Here is a 26,731-nt window from a genome sequence, read left to right as displayed (position 1 = left end):
AGTTAAAAAATGAATGCGCCCGGGTGCTTAACGGTGGCCCCTACGGCGCAAGGGAGGTATTCAGCCACAGAACTATGGACATCGGTGACCTATGCGAGTCTTTCAACATAGTCGGCAGGAGGCCCGTTATTTTGCTTCACACACTGAAGGCGCCAGGTCTGCGGGTTTACACCTGCGATCCAAACATCTACCAAAAACGATGCTTTCAGCAGTTTGCTGAAGCACTCACAGAGCGACATGATGTTAACGCAGAGCTCCAAGCCATGACACCCAAACAATGACAGGCGCGGGTTAGTACAGTGCCGGCGCGGGAAACGGGCAGCATCTCTTAGAGAGCTCGCGCATTTCACGCTTGCACGAGCACAGCGCCGCTCGTCAGAACCACCCTGAAGGGCGCAGATGGTGCAACACCTGGAACAGCAGGCAACACAGGCGGGCACAGGGGTTACCAGGCCGCGGCTGGAACAACGGACTGAATGGGAAACTGGTGAAAAGGCCATTACAAGCGCGAACAGCAGGTCCCCACGCACTTTGCTTACCCAATTCCCATGCTCCGTATTAATTTGCTTTATCATAACTTAACGTTGTTTGAAGCGTCTTTTATTTTTTATTTTTTTTTTATTTTTTTTAGATCATTGCTGTAAAATGTTTCGACTCGCTTCACGTCTCACGAAGCACAAATGTATTATTTTCGCTACAAAACCCCTTGATAGCGCAGAGACGTAGGTGCGTCACTGGCAGTTCTGGGGGCAGTGCTGGGGGCAGCCAGAGCCGTGGGTGGATTATTCATGCCAGGCGGGGATTCTAAAAACCCATTCGAGTTTTTGTGCAACCTGCGGTTGTGCCATACCCAGGCTGCCGCTCTCCCACGCTGGCCTGGACTCTTTCTCTTCAGAACTTACAGTTTAGGTGCCCTAATGCCACTGCTGAAGTGACAGGAAATGAGGGGGCAGATTAGCCCGACCAGAGAGAAACATTGGGCAATTCCTAATGCTTCTGGCGTGAAGCACGTTCAGACAGGACATGAGCAACACAGTTACTGAAGATTTTGGGCAAAAGTATTGGCATGACCCACTAATGTGCTGCATTGTGAAAACGTCACGCTGCACTGATCAGGAACATCTTAAGGATTTTGGGGGCCACGGGCCAAACGTATTCTGGGGGTCCCAGATCAGAACAGCTTTGAATTTATTATCCAGTTTCGGCTTTTTCGTGCCCTTATTGGCCAGGTTACTTACCACGTATAGGCACATTCGTCCAAAGTCTACATATGTTAACTTCTAAAAGACAGAGACAGTGACATGTGTTTTCAATACTGTAACACAGAAGCAGCTCACGAATATTACTGCAAATAAACTCCGAGCTCCCCTCTAGTTTCTCATACGAGAGGTGCCCTCTTTTGAACTAAAATAAACTTACCTATGGATGTTGCATGAAACAAAAACCCAACATTTCTCTGGAAAATGAATGTAATAGACTCACAAGACACCCACGTTAAAAATAAATTCATGAGAAATTGTATTTTTGTCAGAACTACTTAAGAATTATTCAAATTCATCAGGGCAAGGCTCTGCAGGACAGAGCCCTGGGCCCGAGCCCCCCTTGCCTATGCTTTAAAACGCCGCTGGCACGGATCTCGGTGAGTGGGTGTGGTGGACCAAAATGTAGTTTGTCAGATGATCGTTCTTTCTGGTAACAAAAAGGAGGCCACAATTTGTGACTATTATTTGTGATCAGAAAGTTAATTTGCTTATACACGTATGTGGTAATGTGAAAGATTGCAAAATAAGGAATCGGAATGGGTCGCAGTTTGACCTACTGAATTATTAATCATTAGGAAGGTTGCAAGTTGCGACGCACTATTGTTGGTCACAGCCAGAGGAGTGGTGGCTTACGTACATACAACAGACTATTATGCCTGTGGCAGGTAGCACTGGACCATTGGAACACTGCCTACACCCCTGAAACCTGTAGCACAATTCATGAAGGGGGAGGGGTAAAAAGGGACCCTTCTCTTTTGCCAATTCTGCAACTCTAAGGTCAGCAAACATTTCAGTGGTTTGCAACTACAATTACAGCCCTAAACCATTGATACCTAAGGTCAGTGCTTGACTTGAGCTCGAGGTTGCAGGTGGGGCCCACTAGCACTTTTATTTTTACTTCTTATAGTACCAATTCTCAATTTAGAAGGGACACCCACCACACACTCCTTCCAAATTGTGATTTACAATCCATTTCTAAATCCATTTTAGGAGTCTTTAAAACTTTACAGACCATTAAAATGGGTTTAGCACATAATGCAAGTATTACAGTTCTCTAGAGTATTCTAGGGTCACAGCGTTCAGATTTCGGACACACTGGAACCAATGACTCAACAATGTGCCAACCTAAATCAGAAATCCAGTTGGACTGCAACGCACACACCACCCACTGACCAACATTAAAACAGATGACAGGGACAGGTAGTGGAAAACAACATCCTTTTCCATATGAACACACTCAGAGATCACTAGAAAACAGAATGTACATTTTAAAGCATTTATTTTAAAACTAAAACCCTAATCTAGAGTACACGTTATGAGCAGGGCCACTGGAATTATTTGACAGTAGAGGGTAAAATTATTCAGTAGGGCTGAGTAAATCATGAGGCAAGAAAGGCAAATTATGTGACATGTATAGTATAACTTCATTATTTCATCATTTTTATATCTGCTAACACTCTCTGGGCAGTGGTTGCACCTCATTAGTACCAGTTTAACTCCCACTTATAGCAATAAGGAACAGAAAACTGACCAATCTAGCTTTGCAAAGAGCCTTCCATTGGGCAGCAACACGTGCTGACATTTTTAAATTAACTTTCAAACCATTTGGGCTAGAAACAATTTTTTTAAATTAAAATCTGCAGATTATGTGGTGGTTGGCGGATTATATAGCAAATGCAGCAAATCTATAACTATGCAAAAATCGTGGCAGCCGCACATTATTGCTATGTGCTTTACTTCACTAACACCCTCATTTACTACTTCTAAGCACTATTAGTTCTAGCACATTTGTAGCACATTTATAAGATCCTATTTTGAATTTTAAAGACTGTTCACACCCACACGCCCAATTCCATAACAATAAATTCTAGTTTCAGCTCACAAAGGCAGTGTTTGTGCTTGTGATCAGCACAGTATACAGCATTATCGGACAGGCAGCTAGTGAAGGCCAACTGCCTTCTAGCTTTATTTAAGGCAGGTGCACAATTGGCTCTGGCTGTCCTTCTGTCACCTGGCATGAAGATCCTCTCTGACTTTTAGCTCTCTATGGATTTTATAAATGATTCCAGACTTTGTTGAAGACTTTTAGAATAAGTTTTCAAAATCAATGGGGTGTCACTCTTTCAGCTATTTTCACTTTCGGGAAAAGTTCTCTTGGAAAGAAAACAAATGTAACATGTAGTTATCAATCTTGTAGAAACTATAATTTCAAAATGAAGAAACCAAGATGATCAAAAGCCATGACTAAATACAAAAAATATATTCAGGTAAGTTTATCATATTTGAAATAACAGAACAATTTGAAAAATAATGTGCACTTGAGTTAATCACACACATTCACTTTTGAATAATTAGTTTGCACATCGTTCACAGAATAGGCATTCAGGCCCTAAAAGAGGAAGACAAAACATGACATTATGACACTGTCTTAGGATGAAATGATGAATCCCACCCTCACTGTATGGTATGCACCACTAAGGGTAAACTAAAATGATTTGGGGGATGTTACAACAGGTTAAGAGGAATAGGTGGGCTGATGTCTCTGCTAGCCTGCGCACTGTCTGCCAGATTCACGTCCATGACTTTGAAAGGACTGGGCTGGCTGCCGTATCTTTTCCTATACGTCGGCCCCCTGGAATAGCCTCTGGACTTTTTGAATTGGTGTGGAAACTGTTTGTCAAGGGACAACAGACCCAAGGAAAGTTCTGTAGCACTACGTTCATTTAAAGGACTCTAACCAGAGTCTAACTTCTCACTGAAAAAGTGTGACCCATCTAAGAGACACCTGTTCACTACTGGAAAATCCTGTGAAAAGCATCCACGCATGATGGCGAAGTACAAAACTGGTGATTGCTCTCCCAGGCAATCAGTAGTATCTAGACCAGTGGGAATAATGTTTGGCTTGTCTTGTCCATCATGGATTGTCTGCGCCAAAGAGGCCCTAAGGTCTTCTAAGACTATAGGCAAGATCTCACTGGCCATGTGACCCCCCAGTATGCAAACAGAATTTGCCGGCTACAATGCTAGACTGGCAGAGGAAAACATAAGCTTGCCAAAACTTTAATCTTTTTAGATTCTCTATTTGGAGGAGTAATTCAAAATGAGTTAGGATTAATTTTACTAGTAGAGGCCTGAATTACCAGGCTCAATTGAGTAGGATGTATTGAATGAAAATCAGAGCCACCAGGATCCAGTTTATGACGCCTAGCTGCCTGTTTATTTACAAGTGGCAAGTAACAGTGTTCCGACCAAGTGGCCATCATGGTATCAACGAAGGCCTCGTTAAATGGGTGAAAGAGCTAAATAATAGCTGTCCCAAGCTGCAAACTGTCTGTCAGGATATTCGTTTTTGTCTCAAATGAAGACCTCAGCAGCCCTCCGGACTACCAATGCAAAAGAGGCACTTTCTTCTCTTGGTGGCACAAGCAGTGAGTCACGCCCTGCCTCAGGAGAGGTGTCAAGCCCACTGGCCTCTTACAAATCCATGTAGGAGGCATTGTCTGAATAGCGAGGAGTAACAAAGCTATCCCCATCATCCTCCTCATGGGGTTTCTGTTGCTCTGAGGCAGAGCCAAGAGGATAACGAAGCCTCTGCTGGAGTCAGTCAGAGTGCATGGCCACAATTTGTGCTTTTGTGACACTGGTCAAGATCTCACTGAAGTCGGTTCAGCATCTGACATCAGTATCAGTACCAGGTCCTTTTCCAGGGCCAACAGCATCAATACTGGCATCAATGTGGAATGGACCAGCTCAGGTCTTAGAGACAGATCATTTCCAGTCAGCTCAGACAACTGGAAGGAACCCAACAAGTTCCCTTGGTACTGAGCTGACTAAGACTTCAGATTCCACTGCAGAGCCTGCATGTGCAACCTGGTGTTGTCCACTAGCTGGATGCAGGAGGCCAAGAAGTCTCAGAGCCATTCTCATTGTGACCCAGGGCAAAGGTTGAAACATCAGAGTCATAGCCCAAGTGTTTCAGACTCAAAGAGATTAAAGAAAGACTCGTAATTGCACTGTATCCAGAATGGCTCAGATGAAGGGGAGCCTCTGCGAAGGAGTAAGTGTGACTTCATGAGAACCTCAAAGATGACTGGGTAGCACATTGACCCTGAGAGCCTGGACTTTGTTGGCTGGACTACTGACCTCTTCCTCAAAACAACTGAAGGGCTATTGTTGCGGAGGTGGACCTTGGGGTTGCCTCTGCTGTGTGCCCATTCCAAAGCCTCAAAAAGGACAGTAATAATGGCAATACGGCCATGCAGGTGTTGAAAAGGCAAGGAAGCAAACTATGGCTCTGTTTTCTTTGAAATGCAATAAGTCCCCAAAGAGATTGGTGCCATCAAATGGCATGTCCATCAGTGATGCCTGGATGTCACTGGAAAAGCCTGTGGATTTCATCCAAGCATGGTGGCAAAGCACAAAGCTGGTACATAGTGCCCTGCTCAAGCAATTAGTGGTGTCAAGCCCAGATCTGAGGATGTACTTCAGAAGATCTTGATATCTTGTATGATCTGAGCCAAATTGGTGACAAAATCAACAAAGACTGCAGGCAACTGTTTATTCCCCATGCCCCATAACGCATGTGAGCAGCGTCCTTAGAATCAACTGGAGTTGACTGATCTGAGAGCTAGGCTGGTAGATGAGAACATTCTCGTCCCAAAGGCCTATCTGTTTGGAGCCCCTATCTGGAGGCATAGAAGGGAACTTCTTCAGGTTCAACCTACCTGCTTGTGGAAGCTTGCACCACAAGACTTTCTGGAGTAGGGTGTTAGAGGAGGAAAGAGGAGTCCCACAGAGAAGATCTGTGCCGCCTGGCAGTTTGCCTATTTACAGGTGAGCATGATCAAGGTTTGACCCAAGCATACATTAAAGTGTCATAAAAGGCCTCAATGCATGAGATGAGCTGCTCTAAAGATGTCTGATCAGAATGCAGGCCTTCTGTGAGAACATTAGTTTTTACCTTCATGCATGTCAATTGGAGGTCGAGGATTTCCACATCCCTCCTGATGACCAAGGCAAAAGATTTGGATTTCTCTGTGGAAGGGCAAATGGAAAGTTTAAGGAAGTGTCAGTGGGGCTATGTAGCCCAATAGCATCCCAAAGGTCCTGAAATAACGTTTTCTCTTCATAAAGTTGGAAATCTTCATCACCATTATGGGGTCTGGATCTGACAAATGCTTTGATAGTGCCAGAGTCTCACCCGAGTCTGAGTGGGGATGCACTGGCGGTTTCTGAGGTTGATGAGGATGTGATGTTGGTCAAGGTCATGGTGGATTCACTTCCATTTTTTTCAGGTTTTGGTGGTGTTAGTGTTGACACGCAAGGAGCCATTGAGGATCTGAGCAGCTTTTGAGAATAGTCAGGACAGGCCTCTGCTCCGGAGTCAGGGTGGCCCTTACAACTGTGTCAAGAGGCACAGTCAACATCAGGGACAAATCCACAGCTTGTGGTCCAACTGTATACCTCCTTGGATCCTGGGGGCCTTTAGGCAGATGGAGCTGGTAGGGTGCAAAATAAACAAAGCATGGCATCTTTGAAGGTTTTGGGCCTGTTGCGAAGTCACAGAAGTATCTGAGAATTTGAGTTGGATCGGTACAAGTTGAGGGATTGGCTCCAGACTGAGGGACCGCGACCTAAATAGAGAAGCACCCTGATGCTGCAAGACTTCACTTGATTAGAGTGGCAGGAAGAAGAGGAGTCAGGTTTAGACTTCTTTTTTTAATTTGGATTTTGACTTACCTGTCAAATGGGAAGACAACCTCTCTCAAAAACGTCCTCGAGAACAGATCCGTGTCCTTGAATTTGAGTGAGACCAGCCCTCATGTGCTTTTCAACGGTATTGAGTTAAGTAAAGCTTGGCATGGCAATCTTGGATGGCCTTTGGTTTCATCCTGGCTCAGTTGTTACACAACTTCAAGTCGTGTGAGGAACCTAGACACCAAAGACATACCTTGAGGGGTTCTTCACCAACATCTGCTTATGGGAGTTTTGCATGGTTTGAAACCTGAAGTTTAAGGGTGAGAGACATGTCCCTTGCACACTGTATTAGATTTTGACAAAAGTAGGTTCTGTCAAAAGACAGAAAATTAGGGAGTGGCCGTCAAATCTGTGATGGAAGGCACAGAAAGAAAGAAGTGACATCAGCATGCAGGGTTGGTGGTGTCATTAACAGGGCGTAATGGAGTTGCCACAGAGCTGCACTATACCACCTACCAGTGCTCAAGGGATTTACCAAGATTCATTTTTGGATACAGTCTGGTGCCTGAGGGTATTCACAAGGTAAAGAATCTGCGGTTAGCAGTATCCATCAGAAAGGATAAAGAGGGCACCATCTAATGAACATTCTTTTGATCAATTGAGGCAGCAAAGATATTTATTTACTAATTTACATCCTGATGTCAAGCATCCATTTTTATAATTTGGTAATTTTTTTTTTATTATTCAGTTGATGAATTCATGGTTGCCTAGCCGGATACTCGGCGTCAAAAGAGGCAATGCTACTCTGATTAAAATACCACCAGTTATATTATTTGCATTTGCCCATGAGTTGTATGGCGAAGATACTAATATTTAAAATCATTGATCAAGTCTCATGGTATCAGTACAGTGGAAAAGGCCACCCACTTATGATATTCATGATTTACAAATGTCAGAACTACAGAACAGACAACCTGTTTGTAAGACCAGAAACCTAAGCCTTAAAATATGGGGCACTGATTAGGAATGAGTGTGTATGGATGGTAAGCTATCCATGACTAACATTTTGTGCATTAGGGCTGGCTTTCCGTGCTTATGTGACAACAAATTATTAGTATTAGAAACTTGAACAAAGACCGTGTACGACAATGGTTTCTTGTAAAAATGCTGCCTTGACTAACCTTATTTTTCATTTTCATATAAGAGAGGGCCAACAGAGTTCAAATGCAATGAGAGTAACGATAAAGCTCAAAGGCGTAAATGGATTTTTGCCAGCTATTACATATACTATGGTTAGGGTTTTTAGATTAATTTTTAGATAATTCTATGTTTATAGCGTTAACATTTAACCGATCTATCAAGGATCAACAATGAAACTAGAAGTTTGGTAGAACTGCATTGCCATGAAGATATTGCTATTACTATCCCCGTTAACTCATCAGTATGCGCTGCATGATCACCGTCCTGTCCAGATTTCCATTCCAGGTTTATTTGACCCAGTCCTAAATTCATCCTGTCCAAAAACAGCACTGTGCTAGCTATGTTTTTGAATGCGTGTCTCACTTTGCACCCTCTAATTCATAATCTATCAGTTCATTCACTCTTTAAAAAACAGCCCTTATCTCCTCTGCTAATACTGTCCTTGTGATTGGACTCAACATGTGCTCACCTTCATGTAAAGCTTTATATGTCAATATTAGAAGGTAAGCATGAAAACCAAAGAGGAGTTCAAGTAAAGGGCAAGCAGGACCATTCATGAAATGTGTGTTCAAATCCATGGTCTCCTGGATTCAGAGAGGTCAGTGCATTGAACTATCACCTCAGGAGTGGATGGTGGGTCATCCACTAGATTTCATGCTATAAACCATGAAAAACTTGCCCAATTGGAGTACCCTTTTACACTATTCCAAGTGCAAATTGGCCATTACATGCATGCCTGGAAACAAAGCTCCAGGCCTTGATGGTTTTAAAAATTCATTTTAGAAAACAATTTCAGATATCTAACTAAAACAATTTCAGATATCTAACTAATCCCTTAATGGAATGCCATTATTTCTTGCAGACAGAGAAAGAAACTAAAACAATGATGGATTCCAGGTTCATGTTAATTTTTAAACACAATAAAAAACCTGGCGATACGTGGAACATAGCATACAGCTCTATTATATATTGATGTTAAAATTTCCACCAGAATCACTGGTCTAAATCCACTATGATGGGGTTTAACATCCAAATACTTGTTAATTTAGCATGCATAGGATAATACATGTTGAACAGTTCCTCTAACAACTATTGCAAAACAGACCCAACCTAAACTAGTCCTGCTCTCAATAGGTGCTAAAATGATGTCTGATGGATTTGAATGGGGCATACTAAGAGCATTGCTAAATAGGACAGAATTGAGTGCAAGTATGAAAACATTAATTTTGGTTAACTTCAGGCACCCAAAAGTGAGAATCATAATAAATGTACAGTTGTCGGAGAGGATAAACCTTAAGAGAAGGAAATCGGCAGGGGTGCCCACATTCTCTTTGCTTAGTCTATGGAAGCACTCATCAAAAGTATAAATAAAAAAACAAATATTGAAGGTCTCTCCACCATGAGCAGAAAACACAAATTGACATTATTTATAGATGCTATTTTGTGTTTTATAACCAATTCGGAGATTTCTTGCCAAGCCAGTGATTTTCAGCCATCTCTTGTTTCAAAATTTATTATGCCAAATCATTAGGTATGAATAATTCTGACCCACTAAATACTGGTGCATGATCAATGCAAGAAACCACAATAGTGTGTACTAAAAACTCCTTACAAATGTGGGAATATATCTTCCCAAAGGAAATTCTGACTGTTATCGCTGCAATATCTTGTTTGCTTTAAACTATTATTTAAAGATCTACATAGAGGGGTCAAATTAGAATTTTCCTAGTTTGGACAGGTTTTGCCATTAAACAGTCATCCCATTTCTCCTATACACAACACAAACATAACTCTTGATGTTTTCTAAGTACAACAATCATTTTACATGGTTTAATAAATCAGCTAGAATATCTAAAGAGAGATTCATTGCCAATTAGGTGTATCCAGTTCGACATGCAATTGGTATACGGTCAGAACACTGGCACTGCGGTCTGGTTAGCAGGCCTCACTGCACTCTCAGAGTCAAAAAACCAGAACCATCAGTCAAAAATTTTTGGGGTGAACATGCGAAGAGAGGCATTTCCTTATAGCCCCATATTAGCAATTCTGCAGCAGTCATTATGTAAGACTTCAAAGCATAGCTAACCACCATTCCTGAACAGAGCCAGAACTTGAGCTGGAGTCAAATATACTGAATCCCTCCACTACCACCTACGGCTTCAGCCTATAGTTACCTAGCATGAGCCTTTTACATCCTAGTAGATTGCTGACAGCAAACCACCTCCTGTGAGGTTCTCCATGTGCTAATTGGGCACCTGGAACCTCCAGAAGATAACCTGATCAATGTCCTTAGAATCTTAAAGGGAACAATTGAGATTGTGGTTCTTTATAATACAGGCAAATGCTAATCAACAAAGTTCTGCATATGGATTAAAACAAAACACTAGCAAGCAATAAAATGCATAACCACAAACACTGTTATGGAGAAGAGAAAGAAACAGAGGGAGGTACATGAAAAGGGATGAAGCAAGAGTGTGTCAGAGAAGAAAGGAGAACGGGCATAGAGTGACTGCTTAGCCAACATGGTTTTTACAACACTTCCAGACTTTAGGAGCACTGAGAAAGTCACATTTTAGGGCACAATTTGCGATGACATATGTCAACAATAGAACATTCGACTGCGAAAGCTCAACTTCTGAAAAGCATGACATGAAATCAACCAGAAGACGTATGTACCACACTGAAGGAAATGCTAAAAGGACATTCTTAAAATAGGTCACTGTATTCTTAAAGGGTTACTAAAGTCACCTGAATAACAGAGGTTGCAGGATCTTGAGTACTGTTAAGAAAATTAAGTCCTCCAAGTACTGTTATTCATAATAAGGTAAAGCATTTTCACCTGTTGCCCTATGGATTCCGACTGTCACTTTAGGAATGATTGGCTCAATATCCAGGGGGATCAACTTTAGATATCGCATTAACAATATCATGAATTTTCACTGCTGAATAATGTATTACTCCTATAACATAGAGCAAAATCAGTCATCAAAAACATAAACATGTAGCAACCAGTAGTCAGTCCCCACTAGGGTTAATGTTACTCACCCAACGCCCTGATGATTCTCATCAGCACTTCACCAATTTTCATCCTGGTCTCAGGTGTCTGGGTTTTCTGACTCCCCTGTTCATAAGTGCCATACTGTGCAAGCAGGACAGGCAGTATTTGCTTTGGATACACATCTGACAAGAGGGCAACACCTACAACAGTATAAAAAGAATGGAAACTGAACAATAGAGCAAAGACAGATGATAGATCGATAGGTATTCAACATGGAATCATACACAGAAAATAAGGAAAAGTATACTTGTATTGTGCACTCCTCATTGCATGCTTAGTCCTTAGTGCTCCTTTCTCTAGACTCCTTCCAGATATGAGGGAGACTCAAGGGTGCATTTTAGTTCAGCATAAATGAAGATGGAATTTGGCTTCAAATAGAGCAAATACCAACAAAAAAAACCCATCTCTTTCCATAACACTGTCCCTATTCTTTTTGTTTACACCAAAACAGAAGGAAAGAGCAAGGATGATGGGATGGAAGCAGACTGACGACTAGAATAATGAGAGTTCGTACATTGGGTAACTTCACTTATTCCTACACAGTCCCCTTTCAAAATAAATAAGAACATATTATAGCACCCAGAAAGAGGGAGCTCGTAATATCCCTATAACACTTTGTATTATATGTTCTTGTTATGCATGGCATCTACAGGAAGCCTCTATCGTTTGCACCAGATTCTAAATCTCATAACTTACTGTGATGGGTCCTAGCAACAGATGATGGCAAAACTCGTTACCCACTGTTGCTACATCATAAAGGCCTTCCAGTATAAGCTGACGGGGCTTTCTGAAAATCTGTCTGCGCAGTTCTGCGTGTCTGATTTGACTGAAAGTATATGGCAGAGTTGCAGGATGGAAAGGAAGGCAGGGAAGTTGGTAGGGTTGGATAAGGATGGCAGGTAAGTTTTCTTTGGTTTTAATTTACATTTGGATCCAGGAGGAGATGTCATGTTAAGTTTGGGTCCCTATTATTTCGCTGATGCTGCGTAGCTGCTGTTCAAAGCAGAGTCAAATGATTTTGGGGTGGGGGGGATATGCATAACATACAATTATATATGGGTAAAAAAGTGAATTACAGGAAGTTTTTAACCTCTGGATTCTGAGTGACATCACAGAAAACTTGAGCTTCGCTCTTGTTGTCTATTTGATGTCACTCAGAACCCTATGTGAAGACATCCCCGCAATTTACTATAACCCATCTATAATTCGATATATAATGCATGGGATTCTGCAGTCCCTGTGTAAAAATCAATCTCTAGTTTCTTTATAGTAGGTAACTGTTGACACATCCAGTCGCCTATTATATATGTGACAGAGTACCCCCCGCTGTACATTATAAGCATAATACAAGTCACTTGAGGTGTATCACAACCATACACAGGAAAGTCAGAGTTGAACTTTGAGGTAACTTGCAAAATCACTATTATGTACTACAGGGGGAACTTTATCCCTTATATACATGGTCACATCCTCCCCTTTCTCACAAACCATTAAAATCCTTGGTGCATAGCTTTTCATATGAAAGATAGAGAATGTTTGCAGACATGAAGAATAAAAACAGAATATCTACTGCAAAATTAAACATGTGAAAAATGCTGTTAGATACTTGTTGCAAGAAGATATCAGAATCAGTTTAATACAAATCATTTAAAAAAAGGTGCAGTAGCTCGGAATGTATAGAAACGTGGAGAAAGATTCTAGCTTTTCTATAAATGCCTAAGGGGTTCAAAAAAGCAAACATGTTGTCATAAACATGTTGCACACCACTGTACAGTTAGAAAAAAGGGTAGAAGAAAAAAAAAGCCAGATTTAATTTTCTTTCTTTAAAAAGCTGCTTTGAATATGCACCATGGCCTAACCTGCTTTCCCCTCGGCTGCTGGCTCTGGCAGCAGGCACTGTGACATCATAACTCAACTGTAATAAATTATTACAGTCAGGTTCTTACGTCTTTTCTTTATAATACGTGAGTAGGTGAGTCATCAGTTGGCTGTTATAAAGAAATCAATCAGGTATAGGAAGTGTGACGGGTGTTCCCAGATGTGGGTCCTGTGTTGACTGTGTCACTGGAACAAAGCTATACCTTGCTGATGAACTCTAATAAAGGTAATATCCGGCCTGGGTTGCTGGTGTTCCGGTTCATGGAGGACCTGGAGTCGCAGTTTGGGCTGGGCTGTTCCCAATGGAGCAGGGTCAAGGATGATTTGCATATGGCGGGGTCAAAACAGAGGTGGCATGGTGGCCGAAAAAAAGATGGACTGGGATGTGGCCAGCGAGATTGTCGGTGACTGAGATTAATTCAAGAATTACATCCATCACCTTTTTTTTTTTTTTTATGTTCACGGTTACTGGTGGTGGCGTCCCTGTCTTGAAATGAGCAAAACATCTGGTGGGGCATTTGGACAAGCTGCGAAGGTTGATGCTAACTGTTGCACCCAGGGCAAACCTGAATTGTTTGGTACCTACTGTTTTCACTGGATATGAACATACTGGACAAAAAGGCATGCGGCATTCACGGGGTGAAGTGCAAGGTTGCCAGAGGTGAAAACCTTTCAACCAACAGAGTCCAGCCTAGTAGACTCTTGGTCTGGAGCGGTAGTAAGAAAAGTGGTTGGTTTCGGCTCTGAAGGAGAGGCATTGCCACAAGGCTCTCTGGAGAAGGATGGGATAAACTTTGGGTCACCTGGCTGAGGACTGGGACTTTGTAAAAAGTGCCTGTTTGCCAAGCCTGAGAAGGGCAACCCAAGGCAGCAAGCACAGGATCCAAGAGTGGCTCATTAAATGGTATGCAGAGGTTCTGAGTCTGCAGAGGAGGGTGGCAGGATGTCAGATACAATATTCGATTTGGCCCCTGGGGTAGGCAAGGTCAGTTTTATTACCGCAGCTGTTTTTCATACCATCTACGTGAATGAAGAGACTTTCTTTGGGTGATAGGGGATATCTTCTTCAGGAGATGTGCTTAGGCCATTTTTGGGTTTAGCCTTTATCAAGCACAGCAACAGCATCTGAAAGGGATATGAAAAGAAGCTGGTTCTGGGTGAATCTTTGCACCATATGGAGGTGTTCTGCTAGAGGTTCACTGTTGAAACAAGCACTTAGCTTTTCTTTCGGCACTCTGATATCTGCCGGCTTTCAGGAGGAACCAGCACCTGCTCGAAGGACACCAACAGCATAAGGGTCAGTGTCTTGGAAGGCACTGGCTCCATCAGAGGCAGCACCAAGGCCAGCATCTCTGGAAGCAGAGTCAGGCGGCTTCAGGCTAGGAGCTGCTTGAATTGCAAAATCCGCAGAAATAGGCCCATCGTCGGGGAGTGGCCTAGAGAGTAACAGTGCCATCCTGTAAATATTAAGTATGCCCTGCCATGAGGCCACAATTTGCACAGGGTAAACAATGGAGATGGAAATTTTGCCTTCATCTTTTTCAATGTTGAACTTGGCTCAGTCAATGACGGAGGAGACTAGTATAGGGTAAGAGTATTAAGATGCTGACTGATATCAGAAACAGGATCATTTCCTCAAGGAAGAAGATTTCTACTTCCTGTGGTATTTTTATGGGGGAAGATTGCTCCTTCTCGGGAGATTTTTCTCAAGGAGAAAGGGACTGCAATGGCGTATCCTGGAGGGACCATGGGCAAAAATAACTTGGCCCTTGCTGCATCAAATAAGAGGAATAGAAGGTCAAGAACCGTGTCTTAATCCTTGACAACACATGCATTTGGCATGAGGGTCCAACAAGGACATCATCTTAGTGCATATGTGACAGGGTTTTAACTTTGAAACCTTGGGAGGAGACATTTGATCTCATCACTGTTAAAAGCTTAGAAATTTAGTTGATAAAGCACTGAGAAGATCCCCGGACTCATGCCGACAAGAGGCAGAAAAACAGGAACTTATGCTAGCACACTGAATGGTGGCTTATATGTCCACATGCCATCACAACCATGGCAAGCGGATTCAGAGGTGATTCTGCATGGTGCCACCTGGTGACAATGGAGAACTACTGCTGGGGGAAAAGTTTCTGCATTCAGTATTGAGCATGTGGACATTCATAAAGTGAGGAATCTACTGTAAGATGTATTCATCAGAACAATCCATCTAGCTATGGTCTGCTTATAACAAGGCATGACTGCGTAACTAGTTGCCCAATTGACCAGCAGTTATTTAGACACTTGTTTAGACCAATTGATAGCATTCATTTTGTTTGTTGTATGGCTCCCTTAACATGTAAGTTATTTAAGGACCTGTTCTGGGGATGAAACAATTGGCAAACAAATCGAATGGTTAAGGTAAAAATCTGAAATTACTAAGGACAGAAAAGATTATTCAATCCTCATTAATATATTATATTACAATAGAAAACATAGTCATGCTCATGGGTACATTGAGCATGTAATCCACTCACTCCCCGGTTGATGTGATGGTCTTTGAGAAGGAACCTTTAAAACAAGTGATACCAAAACAATTTACACATAGGTTTGAAGAGCAGCCTTCAAAGACACAGACATAGTGCTAACAAATGCCAAATGTAGGCAAATATCATACTCATTCACATGTATGTATAAAGAAAATGTATGACCAGATTCTATACAGTATAAAGGACAGTACCATTTTTTTCTTGATTCTTTCTTTGGTCCTCCATTGGAGGTTTTTTTTTAAGGATGTTTTATTTCTTTTACGATTGTCATGTACTCTGTGAGAGGATTCAAGTGACTGTATTGCACGTGTTCTGGAGCCAGGATTCTAGCTCAGTGACTGTAGGCCGGGAGCAGGATCTTTCTTCACATCCCGACGAAAAGATCCAGCCACCAGTGAAATCTTCTGTGTGGTTATTGGTAGATATGAAGAAGATCTGGTTACCAACCACTATATGAATACACTGGAGCAATAAGGATAATCCACTAAATGAATTGTTTCCCTTTGACAATCGCCTTAGGCAGAAGTAACAACCCTTAAAAAGCGAAAATTCTTTATGAGATACAGGAGGCTCAGGCATTTAGCGGCCTCAATAATTGTTACCCTCATATGAGGAACCATATGGATATGCAGTATTAGTGACTTATTTGTTCTTATCTCTTAGGAGCAGTGAAGAAATACAATAGGAGTCTTCTGCAACTTCTTTGATTAGTGCCCAGTGGCATCATTAGTCTCACAGCGCCATCTTGCTTATCACTACAGCAAATGTTAGGCTGCATGGGCACCTAAGGGTATGCCCTGGTGTCAAGTATCAGAGGTAATTCTGAGAAGGTTCTGTGTTGAGGTGAGTTTCTATCTCAGGGGATAAAACTGTAGAATACTTGGCACCACTAGAGATGGACTAGTGTACGTTGTCTCCCCATCTGAGATGGTGTATCTAGAAAGAGCAAGCCTCCCAGATCAATGTGTTCTAACTTTAGAGGTTTACTGACCCTATTCTTTCTCTGCTTCCATTATGAAACCCCCTTGGGTGAAAATAGCTGTCTACCAGTAAAGTCTATTTCTTGATGAACCAGCTTGAAGCTCAGAGGCTAGCAAAATGCAATAGATGTTTAGGTATCAATCCATCCAGGATAGCCTTATGTAGGTCACCTCGGCTCAAAAGTATTGGGATCTGAATTCCTGGCATTCTCTCAAGACAGACATGCAGTATACCAGGACTGGACAGAGACATGCAATATACCAAGATCGAATGGGACTGCACAAGGACCCAGTAGTTAAGATGTGCACCACATGTGGTGAGCAAATTCACAAAAACTGGTCAAATGATAAACTGGTTTTGCACGAGAGACCTAGGGCTGAAAGGCTGTGGTTGTCTTCTTGGGGTACAGTAGCAGATACATTTTAGCAGCCAAATCCAGTACGGTGTGGGAGTCTAGTGTCCACGTTCTGCAGCAGAGACAGGTCCTAGAGGGTCTGTACTGGTGTGCACTGGGTCACTTTGTAGGGACTGGTTGGTGGTGGCTAAGCAGAGACATTTGTTGGGCATGACTGATGTGTTGCAGCTTGCTTTAGTAGGTAATGAGTAGTATAAGGCTGGGAGTGTCTGGACTAATCTGCTCTGGTGGTCTGTGTGGTGCCTGGTTGTGACACAGCAGAGATTTCTCAATCAGTGCAGGTGTGCTACCCATGTGTAATGTAAAGGGGCATTGAGGTCAGCGTGGATGTGCTATGGTAGCCGTGTGCTGGGTTGTGACATAGCAGAGAAGCTTACTCCATCAAGGCCAATGGTGCTGCAGTCTTTGTGGGGTTCAACAAAACGGGTTGCTACAGGTTAAAATGACATAAACTGACAGGAAATATCCGCAACGTTTTGCTTTCTGTTTCCCATAATTGTATTTCTAAGTGTTGCAAAAACTCGTAACGCAATTAAAGTGGACCTTCATGATAGGAAACAGGTGTTCACCTTTGGTGAGTCAGCCACCCCAAGAGAGGAGATGCATCACAATGACTAGTCTGTGATGAGAATCGGCAGGTCGCTTTCATCATCCTTCACATATGCTTTTAATAAGCCACCCTACAGGATGCGCCTCCTGCCCTCCACTGCCACATTCGTGCACAGGTGCGGTTGAAAATGCGTGCTTGGCAAGGGCTGCCCTTACTCACCTTCTGCAAAGTGCTGCGCGGAGTGTGTTCCAGAACATTCCAATCCTGTGCAGGGAAAACCAAGGCCGTCTGCCAAACTCCTAAACGTAAGGTATGTGGCCAACACCGCCCTACTCCACACACAATCGCACCTCTAGAAGATAACTTCAAAAGTTCAAAGCTGGCGTATAAATAGTATGCTTAAAAAATATCAAAAATCTATGTTGTCAATGAAGCAGTTCAATGTCTGCAGCCCCAGGGAAATGGTAAAATAACTGAAGTATTGTTTCTCAGGTGACAGTTATGTAGGGCAGAGGAGAACCCCAACCCTTGAAACACCAAAAGACACAGCATCACCCACGGGAGATTCAAGATCCACCCGTCAGACACTTTTAAACACGCCTTTTGAATTATGTTAAGGCTAAAAATAAAGAATATATGGCGGTCTCATGGGGAGATCGCCGGGGATTTTCTTGTATTTTTATTTAGCACAGTTGCGACTGAAAAACACTTTGAAAGTGCTTGAGAATTTATTATCATGCAATATCTTGGGACAGTCTTTGTCCCACGACCGTAAAGGGTCAGGGGTCTTCTCACAGAATCCTAGCTCTCAAGTTTTAAAACTCCCTAGGAGTGAGAACTAATTAGCATATTGATAACATCACTTGAAGTGATGTCAGATAACCACTAACACTAATGAAGTCGCAGGAAGTCACATCAGTAAAATGATAAAAATCCTCAAAAAGGTCTTATTGATAAAATATAAATTACACTATACAGACACAAAAACACACACAAACGGAAATCCTACTGAACGGATAATATGCCGTGGTGTCCAACTGCACAGTGAAAATCCGAAGCGTATGTCTCTCCTAAGGCTCCTCCAGATTTTCTTAGCCGTCGGTAACTACCCTGGACACAACAGAAGTCTGAGTAAAGTTACAGCGAGAGTTCTGCTTCTAGCCTTCCTGATCAGGAACGAATATCAACATGGTATATGCAAATTTTCACACCAACCTCTAGATGTGTGATTCTCACTCGGGATGAGCGAGATTTGAGAAGTCTGTAGGGCCAATGCATTTTCAAGATGGCTGTGAAGCATTGCAGATAAGGACCAACCATATGCCAATTAGTCTTGATCCCTGAAAAATTAACAATATCAGTAAGGTCTTAATGCTAAGGACTTTTATATTAGGTTTCTTTAAAGAATGGCCCCTCTTCTTAACAAGCATTGGCAAAGCCAATAGGTCTCACCTATACAAGATCTACTGGTTTTGGCAATGTCATGCCATGTTGTACACCAGTATGGATGCTGTTCAGCATGGCTAAAGGTCATTGGCGCGGATTGTCAGAATGGAGTGGGGGAGTAGAGTGTTGTTGAGTAGAGGGGAGTAAAGATCAGTGGAAGAAAGTGTTGTAAAGTGGAGTGAGATGGAATAGGGTGGAGTAGGTTGGAGTGAATTGGGGGTAGTGGGGTAGATTGGGTAAAAGGGTGGATTGGGTGGGGTGGACTGGACTGGGGTGAGGTGGACTGAAATGAGGTGAAGTGGATGGGATTGGAGTGAATAAAATTGGATTGGAGTGAATAAAATGGGATTGGGGTGGGTGATTTGGATTGGATTGATAGGGCAGGTGTGTGTGGATTGTGGTGGGCTGGATGGATTGGAGTGGAGTGGACTGAACAGGGGAGAGTTAGACTGGATTGGGATAGAGTGGGTGGACTGGAGTGAGTAGTGTGGACTGGTGTGGGATGGACTGGGGTGGGGATTGGAGTGGGGTGGATTGAAATGGGGTGTGGTGGGCTGCAGTCAGATGGACTGGGTTGGAGTTGGGTGCAGTGGATTGGGGTGAAGTGTGCTGGATTGGGTGGATTGGAGAAGACTGGAGTGGGGTGGACGCATTGAATTGGGGTGGATTGGAGTGTGGTGGATGGATACGTTTGGAGAGGGGTGGACTGAAATGGGGCGGGGTGGACTGAACTGGTTTGAGGTGGATTGCAGTGGGGTAGATTGGACTGGAGTAGATTGGATGGATTGCATTGTGGTGGACTGAACTGGAATGGCGTGGACTGGGGTAGAGCAGGGTGGATTGGAGTAGAGTGAACTGCAATGGGATGGAGTTGTTTGAAATGAGGCGGGGTGGCTTGGAGGGGGTGGGAAGGGGTGGGGTGGATTAGAGTTGGGTTGGCTGCATTGAGGTGGACTGGATTAGTTTGAGGTGAACTGAACTGAACTGGACTGGGGTAGATCGGACTGGGGTGAAGAGGATTGGGGTGGTGTGGAGTGGATTGGGGTGGTGTGGAGTGGATTGGAGTGAGGTTGATTGGATTGAGTAGGGTGGATTAGGGTGGGTGGGGTGAATTGGATTAAGCGTGGTGGATTTGAATGATTGGGGTGGATTGGAATAAGTGTGGTGGATTTGTTTGGGATGGATTAGATAGGGTTGGGGTGGACTGGATTGGAATGAGGTGGATTGTACTGGAATGGGGTGGATTGGACTGGAGTGGGGTGGATTGGACTGGCAAGGGTTGGATTGGACTGGCAAGGGTTGGATTGGAGAGGGGAATACTGGATTTAAATCAGGTAGATTAAGGTGGTTTGTAGTGGGGTGGACTAGATTGGAGTAGGGTGAAATAATGTGGAGTTGATTAAAGTGGTTTGGATTGGAGTGGGATGGGATGGACTGGAGTGGGGCGGATTGGACTTGATTGGGGTGAGGTGTATTGGACAGGAGCGGGCTAGATTGGACTAGCCTGGATTGGGGAGGATTGGATTGGTGTGGGGTGGACTGGATTGTAGTGGGGTGTACTGTTTGGACTGGAGTGGGGTGAATTGGGATGAGTAAAGTGGATTGGGGTGAGGTGGACTGGACTTGAGTGGGGCAGACTGTTTTGGATTGAGTGGGTTGTTTGGGATTGGAGTGGGGGCAGGTTGGAGTTAGGCTTGTTGGAATGGAGCAGGTTGTTTTAGATTAAAGCAGGGCAGGTTGTTTTGGATTGGAATGGGGCACACTGGAGTTGGGCAGATTAAAGTGGGGCAGATTGTTTTGGATTGGAGTGGAGTGGGACAGACTGGAGTGCGGAAGATTGTTTTGGGTTGGAGTGGGGCAGATTGTATTAGGGTGAATTGGGATGGTGTGGGGTGGAGTGAATTGGGAAGAAGTGGGGTGAATTGTTTTGAACTGGAGTGGGGCAGGTTGGAGTGGGGCGGAATGGAGTGGGACAGATTGTTTTGGATTGGAGTGGGGCAGATTGAATTGGGGCAGACTGAAGTGGGGCGGACTGGAGTGGGGCTGATTGTTTTGGATTAAAGTGGGGCAGGGTGGAGTGAGGAGGACAGAGTGGAGCAGATTATTTTGGTCTGAAGTGGGGTAGATTGTTTCGGATTACAGTGCGGCGGATTGTTCTGGTTTGGTGTGAGGCAGATTGCAATGGGGCAGACTGTTTTAGATAGGGGCAGACTGGAGTGGGGCAGATTGGTTTGGATTGGAGTAGCGCAGATTGCAAGGGGAAGATTGTTTTGGTGTGGGGCAGACTGGAGTGGGGCAGATTGTTTTGAATTGGAGTGGGGCAGATTGTTTTGGACTGGAGTGGGGCAGACTGGAGTTGGGCAGATTGTTTTGGATTGGAGTGGAGCTGATTGTTTTTGCTTACAGTAAGGTGAATTGGAGTGGGGCAGATTAGACTGGGATGTGTTGGGAGGATTAGAGTCGGTGGATTGGATTGAGATGAGTGGTTTAGATGGAGTGGGATGCATTGGTGTAGGGTAAAGTGGGGTGGATTGTAGAGAGGTGGACTGGAGTGGGATGAATTGGAGTGTACTGCACGATTATGTGTTAAAGAATAATTTCAGAAGTTACACATAATAAAGAAACGATGTCGCTTTGCCATATTTCAAACAAGTTAATCGTCATCTTTTGAGAAGAGCGCTCATGAGCAAAAACAAAAGAAAACATGAGTGGCAATTTTGTTTGTCCTACTGGGCACGTTTTTGACAGTCACATAAGCCTTCTGTTTGCAGGGCACTAGAAGTCAAAAAGAACAAAATACTACCTTGATCACATCGGAAGCAGCGGCCAGGCATGTTCACAGGGACAAGTTTTTATTTTAGGCCACTGGAGCAGCTACAATCTGTTCCAGTATCAAGATATCTGTGGCGGTGTTTAAGATAACTTTTAACTGACAGACGTTGCACACTCCTTTTCTCCAGACTCCAACTATCTAAAGCCACGAGTGAGGCACTGAAATATTGCCTGCACTGTAAGAGATAGGGCTTGGGAAGCCTGATGTGTGCACATGCCATGTTCAACACCTCAGCCCTTTTACTTAGATACACATCTGTCAGCTAGAGAGACTTTAAATGTGTAGAGCACAAATCTAGCCAAAAAGACAGCAGAGAGGTGTGCAGGATGAAAGGCACACAGGCAATCAAGTGACAGGAGAAGAAGCTGGTTACTTGATTGTTACTGCACTGTGATGTTGTTTTCTTTAAAGAGGTGTGTCTTCAGCTGCTTTTTAAATTGGGTCAGCGTTGGTGGCGGTCCTTGTAGACATGGGGATATTATTCCAGTTCCTAGGTGTATAGATGGAAAAGGCCTGCTACCTTATTTTTTCTTTTTCACGCTCCTGAAGTCTCTAGTCTGATAGTGGCCTGGCTGTCTGTGTTCCATGAGCCACATGAGTGGTGAGCTTGTCCGCATGAGAAACTGGGGTGCACGCTAAACATAATACGGACTTCATATAGCACGTGAAACATACCAGGCGTTTCCTACCTTGATGAGTTGATCAGCACTGGAGAAAGGGAAGAGTTATCTTAGGGGGAAATACCCTCTAAGAGGGTAGCAGTGACAGGTTACTCTTACTTAACTTCTAGAAAGTAAAGGAGAACTTCGGAGTTACTTGCGGCAGGAACAGCTCTAAAGTACAGGTTGCACTTTTTCCAAACTTTTGGATTTTGGGAATCATTTTCAACATTTAATTACAGCAGGTGTAGTTATTTGGGACCATTTTCTTTTAAGATACACAGTGAATCTCATCTCAAAGTCCTAAAGGATAATGATGCAAATAGGACGAAATTGAAACATGCATAATTCATTTAGCAGCTATTCTTTATTAGGGTTACTAATTTCAGAGGAAATAACGAAAACTTCCGCCCAGCCAGCGCATTTCATTCCAGCAGTAACATTTTCATGACCCTATGTGTCATTGTTGAAAAGTGCCAAGTGAGTGCCAGTATCTCAATATTTCATCATTATAATCCACATGTCTGGTCATGCTGGCCGAGGGCGTAAGTGGTGTTACTGGTTTATGTACCATGCCAAAGCAATATGTGTGGAATTAAAGAAATGTGGGTTGTAATGATGAAATATTAAGACGTGGGCATGTATTTTCTATCCCATAAAGCCCAAGGGAGCCATTCCCATATCTTGGAAGGAGAGTATGGAACCTGGTAGATTTGATGGTGTATATTCATTGTGCAGGTTGTCCATGTTCTTTAAATACTGTCTAGGCTTTGCTGTTGTGGTTGAAACAGCAATGTTCCTGTTGTGCTGCAGTGTAGAAGAAGACAAAGCACTACACTCTGGCTCCAATCCGGATGGTGGGGAAGATAGTAATTTAAAATAGAGTCTCCATGCTGAGTATTTTGTGGGTATCTATGTACGTGATCATTAGTCATTCTTGAAGCAAAGCAAACTTTTCATGCAAATAACCTGCAACGCAATTCTAAATGGCAAGATTATGCATAGCCTATCATCAACAACAAATAAAATACTTACCTTAAGTAATGATCTTCATGGTGGATTTCTAACTGCAGATTCCTCACCTTGTGAACAGAGTCTGACTGGATTCGTAGATTTTTCTCAGCACGGGTAATTGTGACATTGGATAGATCCATGTTGGATCTGACTCTCCATGGAAGTGATGTTGAGGACCCAGTATAACAGTTATCTCTGTACGTCAGGTCCGTCTATAGTTTCTTACTGATGGACAAGTTACTTACCTTTAGTAATGCCTTATCTAGTGGAGACAATATCTAGTTGCAGATTCCTTACCGTAGAATTTCCGCAGGTGTCAGTCTGGATCCAGAGATTTTTCTTTAGCAGTACTCATCAGCACCGTTAGGTGACGTTGATCGGCTCCGTGTCCGTCATAGTCTATGCTGGGTACGACGTTGAGGTCCGATATAGGCACCACCCAGACGTGCTGACGTCAGTTTCTTTTCACGACTTTTGGAGCCAGAAGCACAGAGCTATAAGGAACACTGACCACTGGCGCGTTAAAACTAGAGCCCTGAAAGGTGAGTCCCTGTCCCTAGAAATCAGTTCGCAGAGTGGGGAGGATGGGCGGGTTGGTAAGGACCCTGCAACTAGATATTGTCTCTACCAGATAAGGCATTACCGAAGGTAAGTAACTTGCTCATCTGATAGAGACATCTAGTTGCAGATACCCAAGCAATATCATCCCTGAAGGTGGATCTGCAAACTAAGATCATCCTAGAAAGTTATGCAAGACCAAATGGGCAAAGTCCCTACAGACCTGACTGTCCAGGAAGTAGTGTTTCGTAAGCGTGTGCAGAGATGTCCACGTTGCCGCCTGACAGATATCAAGGACAGGAAGTCTCCATGCTAACGCAGTGGTCGCAGCTTTAGCTCTGCTAGAATGAGCATGCAAGCCCTCAGGGGGTTGCTTCTTAGCCAGAGCGAAGCTCATTTTAATGCAAAGTAGGACCCACCTGGAGATGGTTCTCTTCTACACTGCCCGACCTTCTTTCGCACCCACATAACTAACAGAGTTGATCATCCACCTGGAACTCTTTGGTACTATTAAGGTAGAATGCCAACAATCTTTGGGTCCGGGCAGTGGAGTCTCTCCTCTTCCTGAGAAGGATGCGGGGTGCTTAAAAAGTAGGTAAGGTGACGAATTGGCCTACACGGAAAGGCTTAAGCACTGTTGGTAGAAAGGAGGCCCTAGTATGAAGCACCACTTTGTCAGGATAGGTGGAACAGTAGGGCGGCTTAGATGAAGCTGTAGCTCAATCACCATGTGGGCAGATGTAATGGTAACAAGAAAGACTGTTTTCAAAGTGAGAAGCCTGAGAGGACAATTGTGGAGTCTCTCGAAAGGAGGGCACAACAGAAATGCCAAAACTAAATTCAAATCTCATTGGGGCATAATGAATGGAGATGGAGGAAACATATGAGTAAGGCCTTTAATGAATCTATTTACAATTGGAGACTTAAACAAGAAAGGTTGATCTGGCAACCACAAAAAAGCACGCAGAAATTGCTGATAGATACATTTTCAGAGTGTCCAGACAGATAAACTTTGAGAGTGCCCATTACAGAGCCCTGCTGGGTCAGAGAAAGGATAAACAACATAATCTCAAGAAGAGGGGCAGAAAGGGGGTCAACAGACTTGTCTGTGCATAATGCTACAAGTTTCTTCCAATGACAGGCGTATACTGTTTTGGTGGAGGGGCGCCTGGCTGCTAAGATAACATTACAGGCTTCAGGAGGAAGGTCAAAAGCGGTCAACTGCCACTGCTCAATCTCCATGCAAGAAGGCGGAGAATGGACAGGTTCAGGTGGAGAATCCTCCACTGTTGTGACAGAATATCCCCCCGAAGAAGCAGTCTGATCGGAAGATCGATGGCCATGCTCCATAGCTTGGGATACCAGACTCTTCGTGCCCAGTCTGGAGGTACAAGGTTTACTTGGGCCCAGTAGTTCAGCTCTTCTTGGGGTTTCTGGGCAGAAGTGGTATGGGCAGAAAGGCGTACAGTAGGCCTGAGTTCCACAGGCCTGAGTTCCACTCACGACGAAAAGCTGTCGTAGTTGGACTCTTGCTCTAGGCAAGAATGCTGGTTTAAGGATGACAGTACTTGTGTTTGTAGGCGACTATGCCAGTCCTACAACAAGTTCCAACTGTCGTCACAATCTTCCCGGCTCACAAGCAGCACCTCGCCAAGAACCCAAACAGTAAAAGGTGATTTGTGGCAGCCTTTATGCATGGACTCAAGAGTGTGACATCTCAGGGAGTGTTGTGGTTAAACGGAGATTACCCCTTTCTCACATTAACAACATGTCTCAATCAAACACAGGCAATGAAGATGCAGTAAGGTTTCAATAGGTTTTGTTTTAGCAAAACTGCAATCTGCAATAAGTGGCATGGGCTGCAATGAATAGGATAATGAACAGTGAAAGAAACAGAATGGTAAAGACAAGAGTCATTAATACAAAGACCCCCACCATCTTGCAATATCATGAAATGACATGAAGTGTGTGATATGCCCTAGCATGATAGGCCTAACCTCCAGCCTGAAAGCGAGGTAGGTATCTTAAACCTAATCTGCCAATGCCATGTCCATGAGAAGAGCCCCCAACCCTCGCTACCTTGGAATGTGGTCTCTAGCTCATACTCCGTAGAGACACGAAGACTGGGTCAGCGTCAAGCAATCCCTGTGACTATCTGTTAAAGTGAGGAGGATTTATACAGATCTACTTGGACCCCTGACGTAGGTTTGTTCCCAAACAATAGATAACAAGGCATACTTGGGACGGAAATTAATATAAACAATTCCCTCGAATGCATGAAGAGGGAAAGTACCTAAATTGAACACCTACAGTTCGTTTGTCTTTGTCGCTTGATCTTGATGCCTTAGCGCAGTGACACTGATAACACAAACTAAAACACCAGCCTAACTCAAAACAAGGCAGCCATCTTAAAAGATTTAATTGGATAAATGTGCTAAAACAGAGCAAGCTAAGTAGGGTAAAAGTCACTGGGTGATGGGGGCACGAGTCCACCAGGCACAGGCTAAGCTAACTCCTGTATCCCATTAAAACAAACTAGGATTCACTACACCCTCCCCAATGCCGTAACAAGTATGGCAAAAACAACAAGTGATGGACGGAATGCTGAACATTGTCAAACACTCACCCCCAGTCATAGATCTGGGT

The 26,731-nt window shown here is 43.5% G+C and overlaps 1 protein-coding gene across 2 annotated transcripts in view; it reads right to left on the bottom strand.

The window, feature by feature from the left end:
• Window positions 1-26,731, bottom strand: part of TANGO6 (transport and golgi organization 6 homolog) — a 515,068-nt gene that overhangs the window by 101,326 nt on the left and 387,011 nt on the right. For both annotated transcript variants that reach the window (XM_069217099.1, XM_069217100.1), the window contains exon 15: window positions 11,205-11,357. In XM_069217099.1, coding sequence (XP_069073200.1) covers window positions 11,205-11,357 — 153 coding nt within the window. The remainder of the gene's footprint in view (window positions 1-11,204; window positions 11,358-26,731) is intronic.

Source organism: Pleurodeles waltl, chromosome 12 (genome assembly GCF_031143425.1).
Source record: "Pleurodeles waltl isolate 20211129_DDA chromosome 12, aPleWal1.hap1.20221129, whole genome shotgun sequence".
Lineage (NCBI taxonomy): Eukaryota > Metazoa > Chordata > Amphibia > Caudata > Salamandridae > Pleurodeles > Pleurodeles waltl.
The sequence above is the reverse complement of the archived record's forward strand: the minus strand, read 5'-3'. Positions and strand labels throughout refer to the sequence as shown.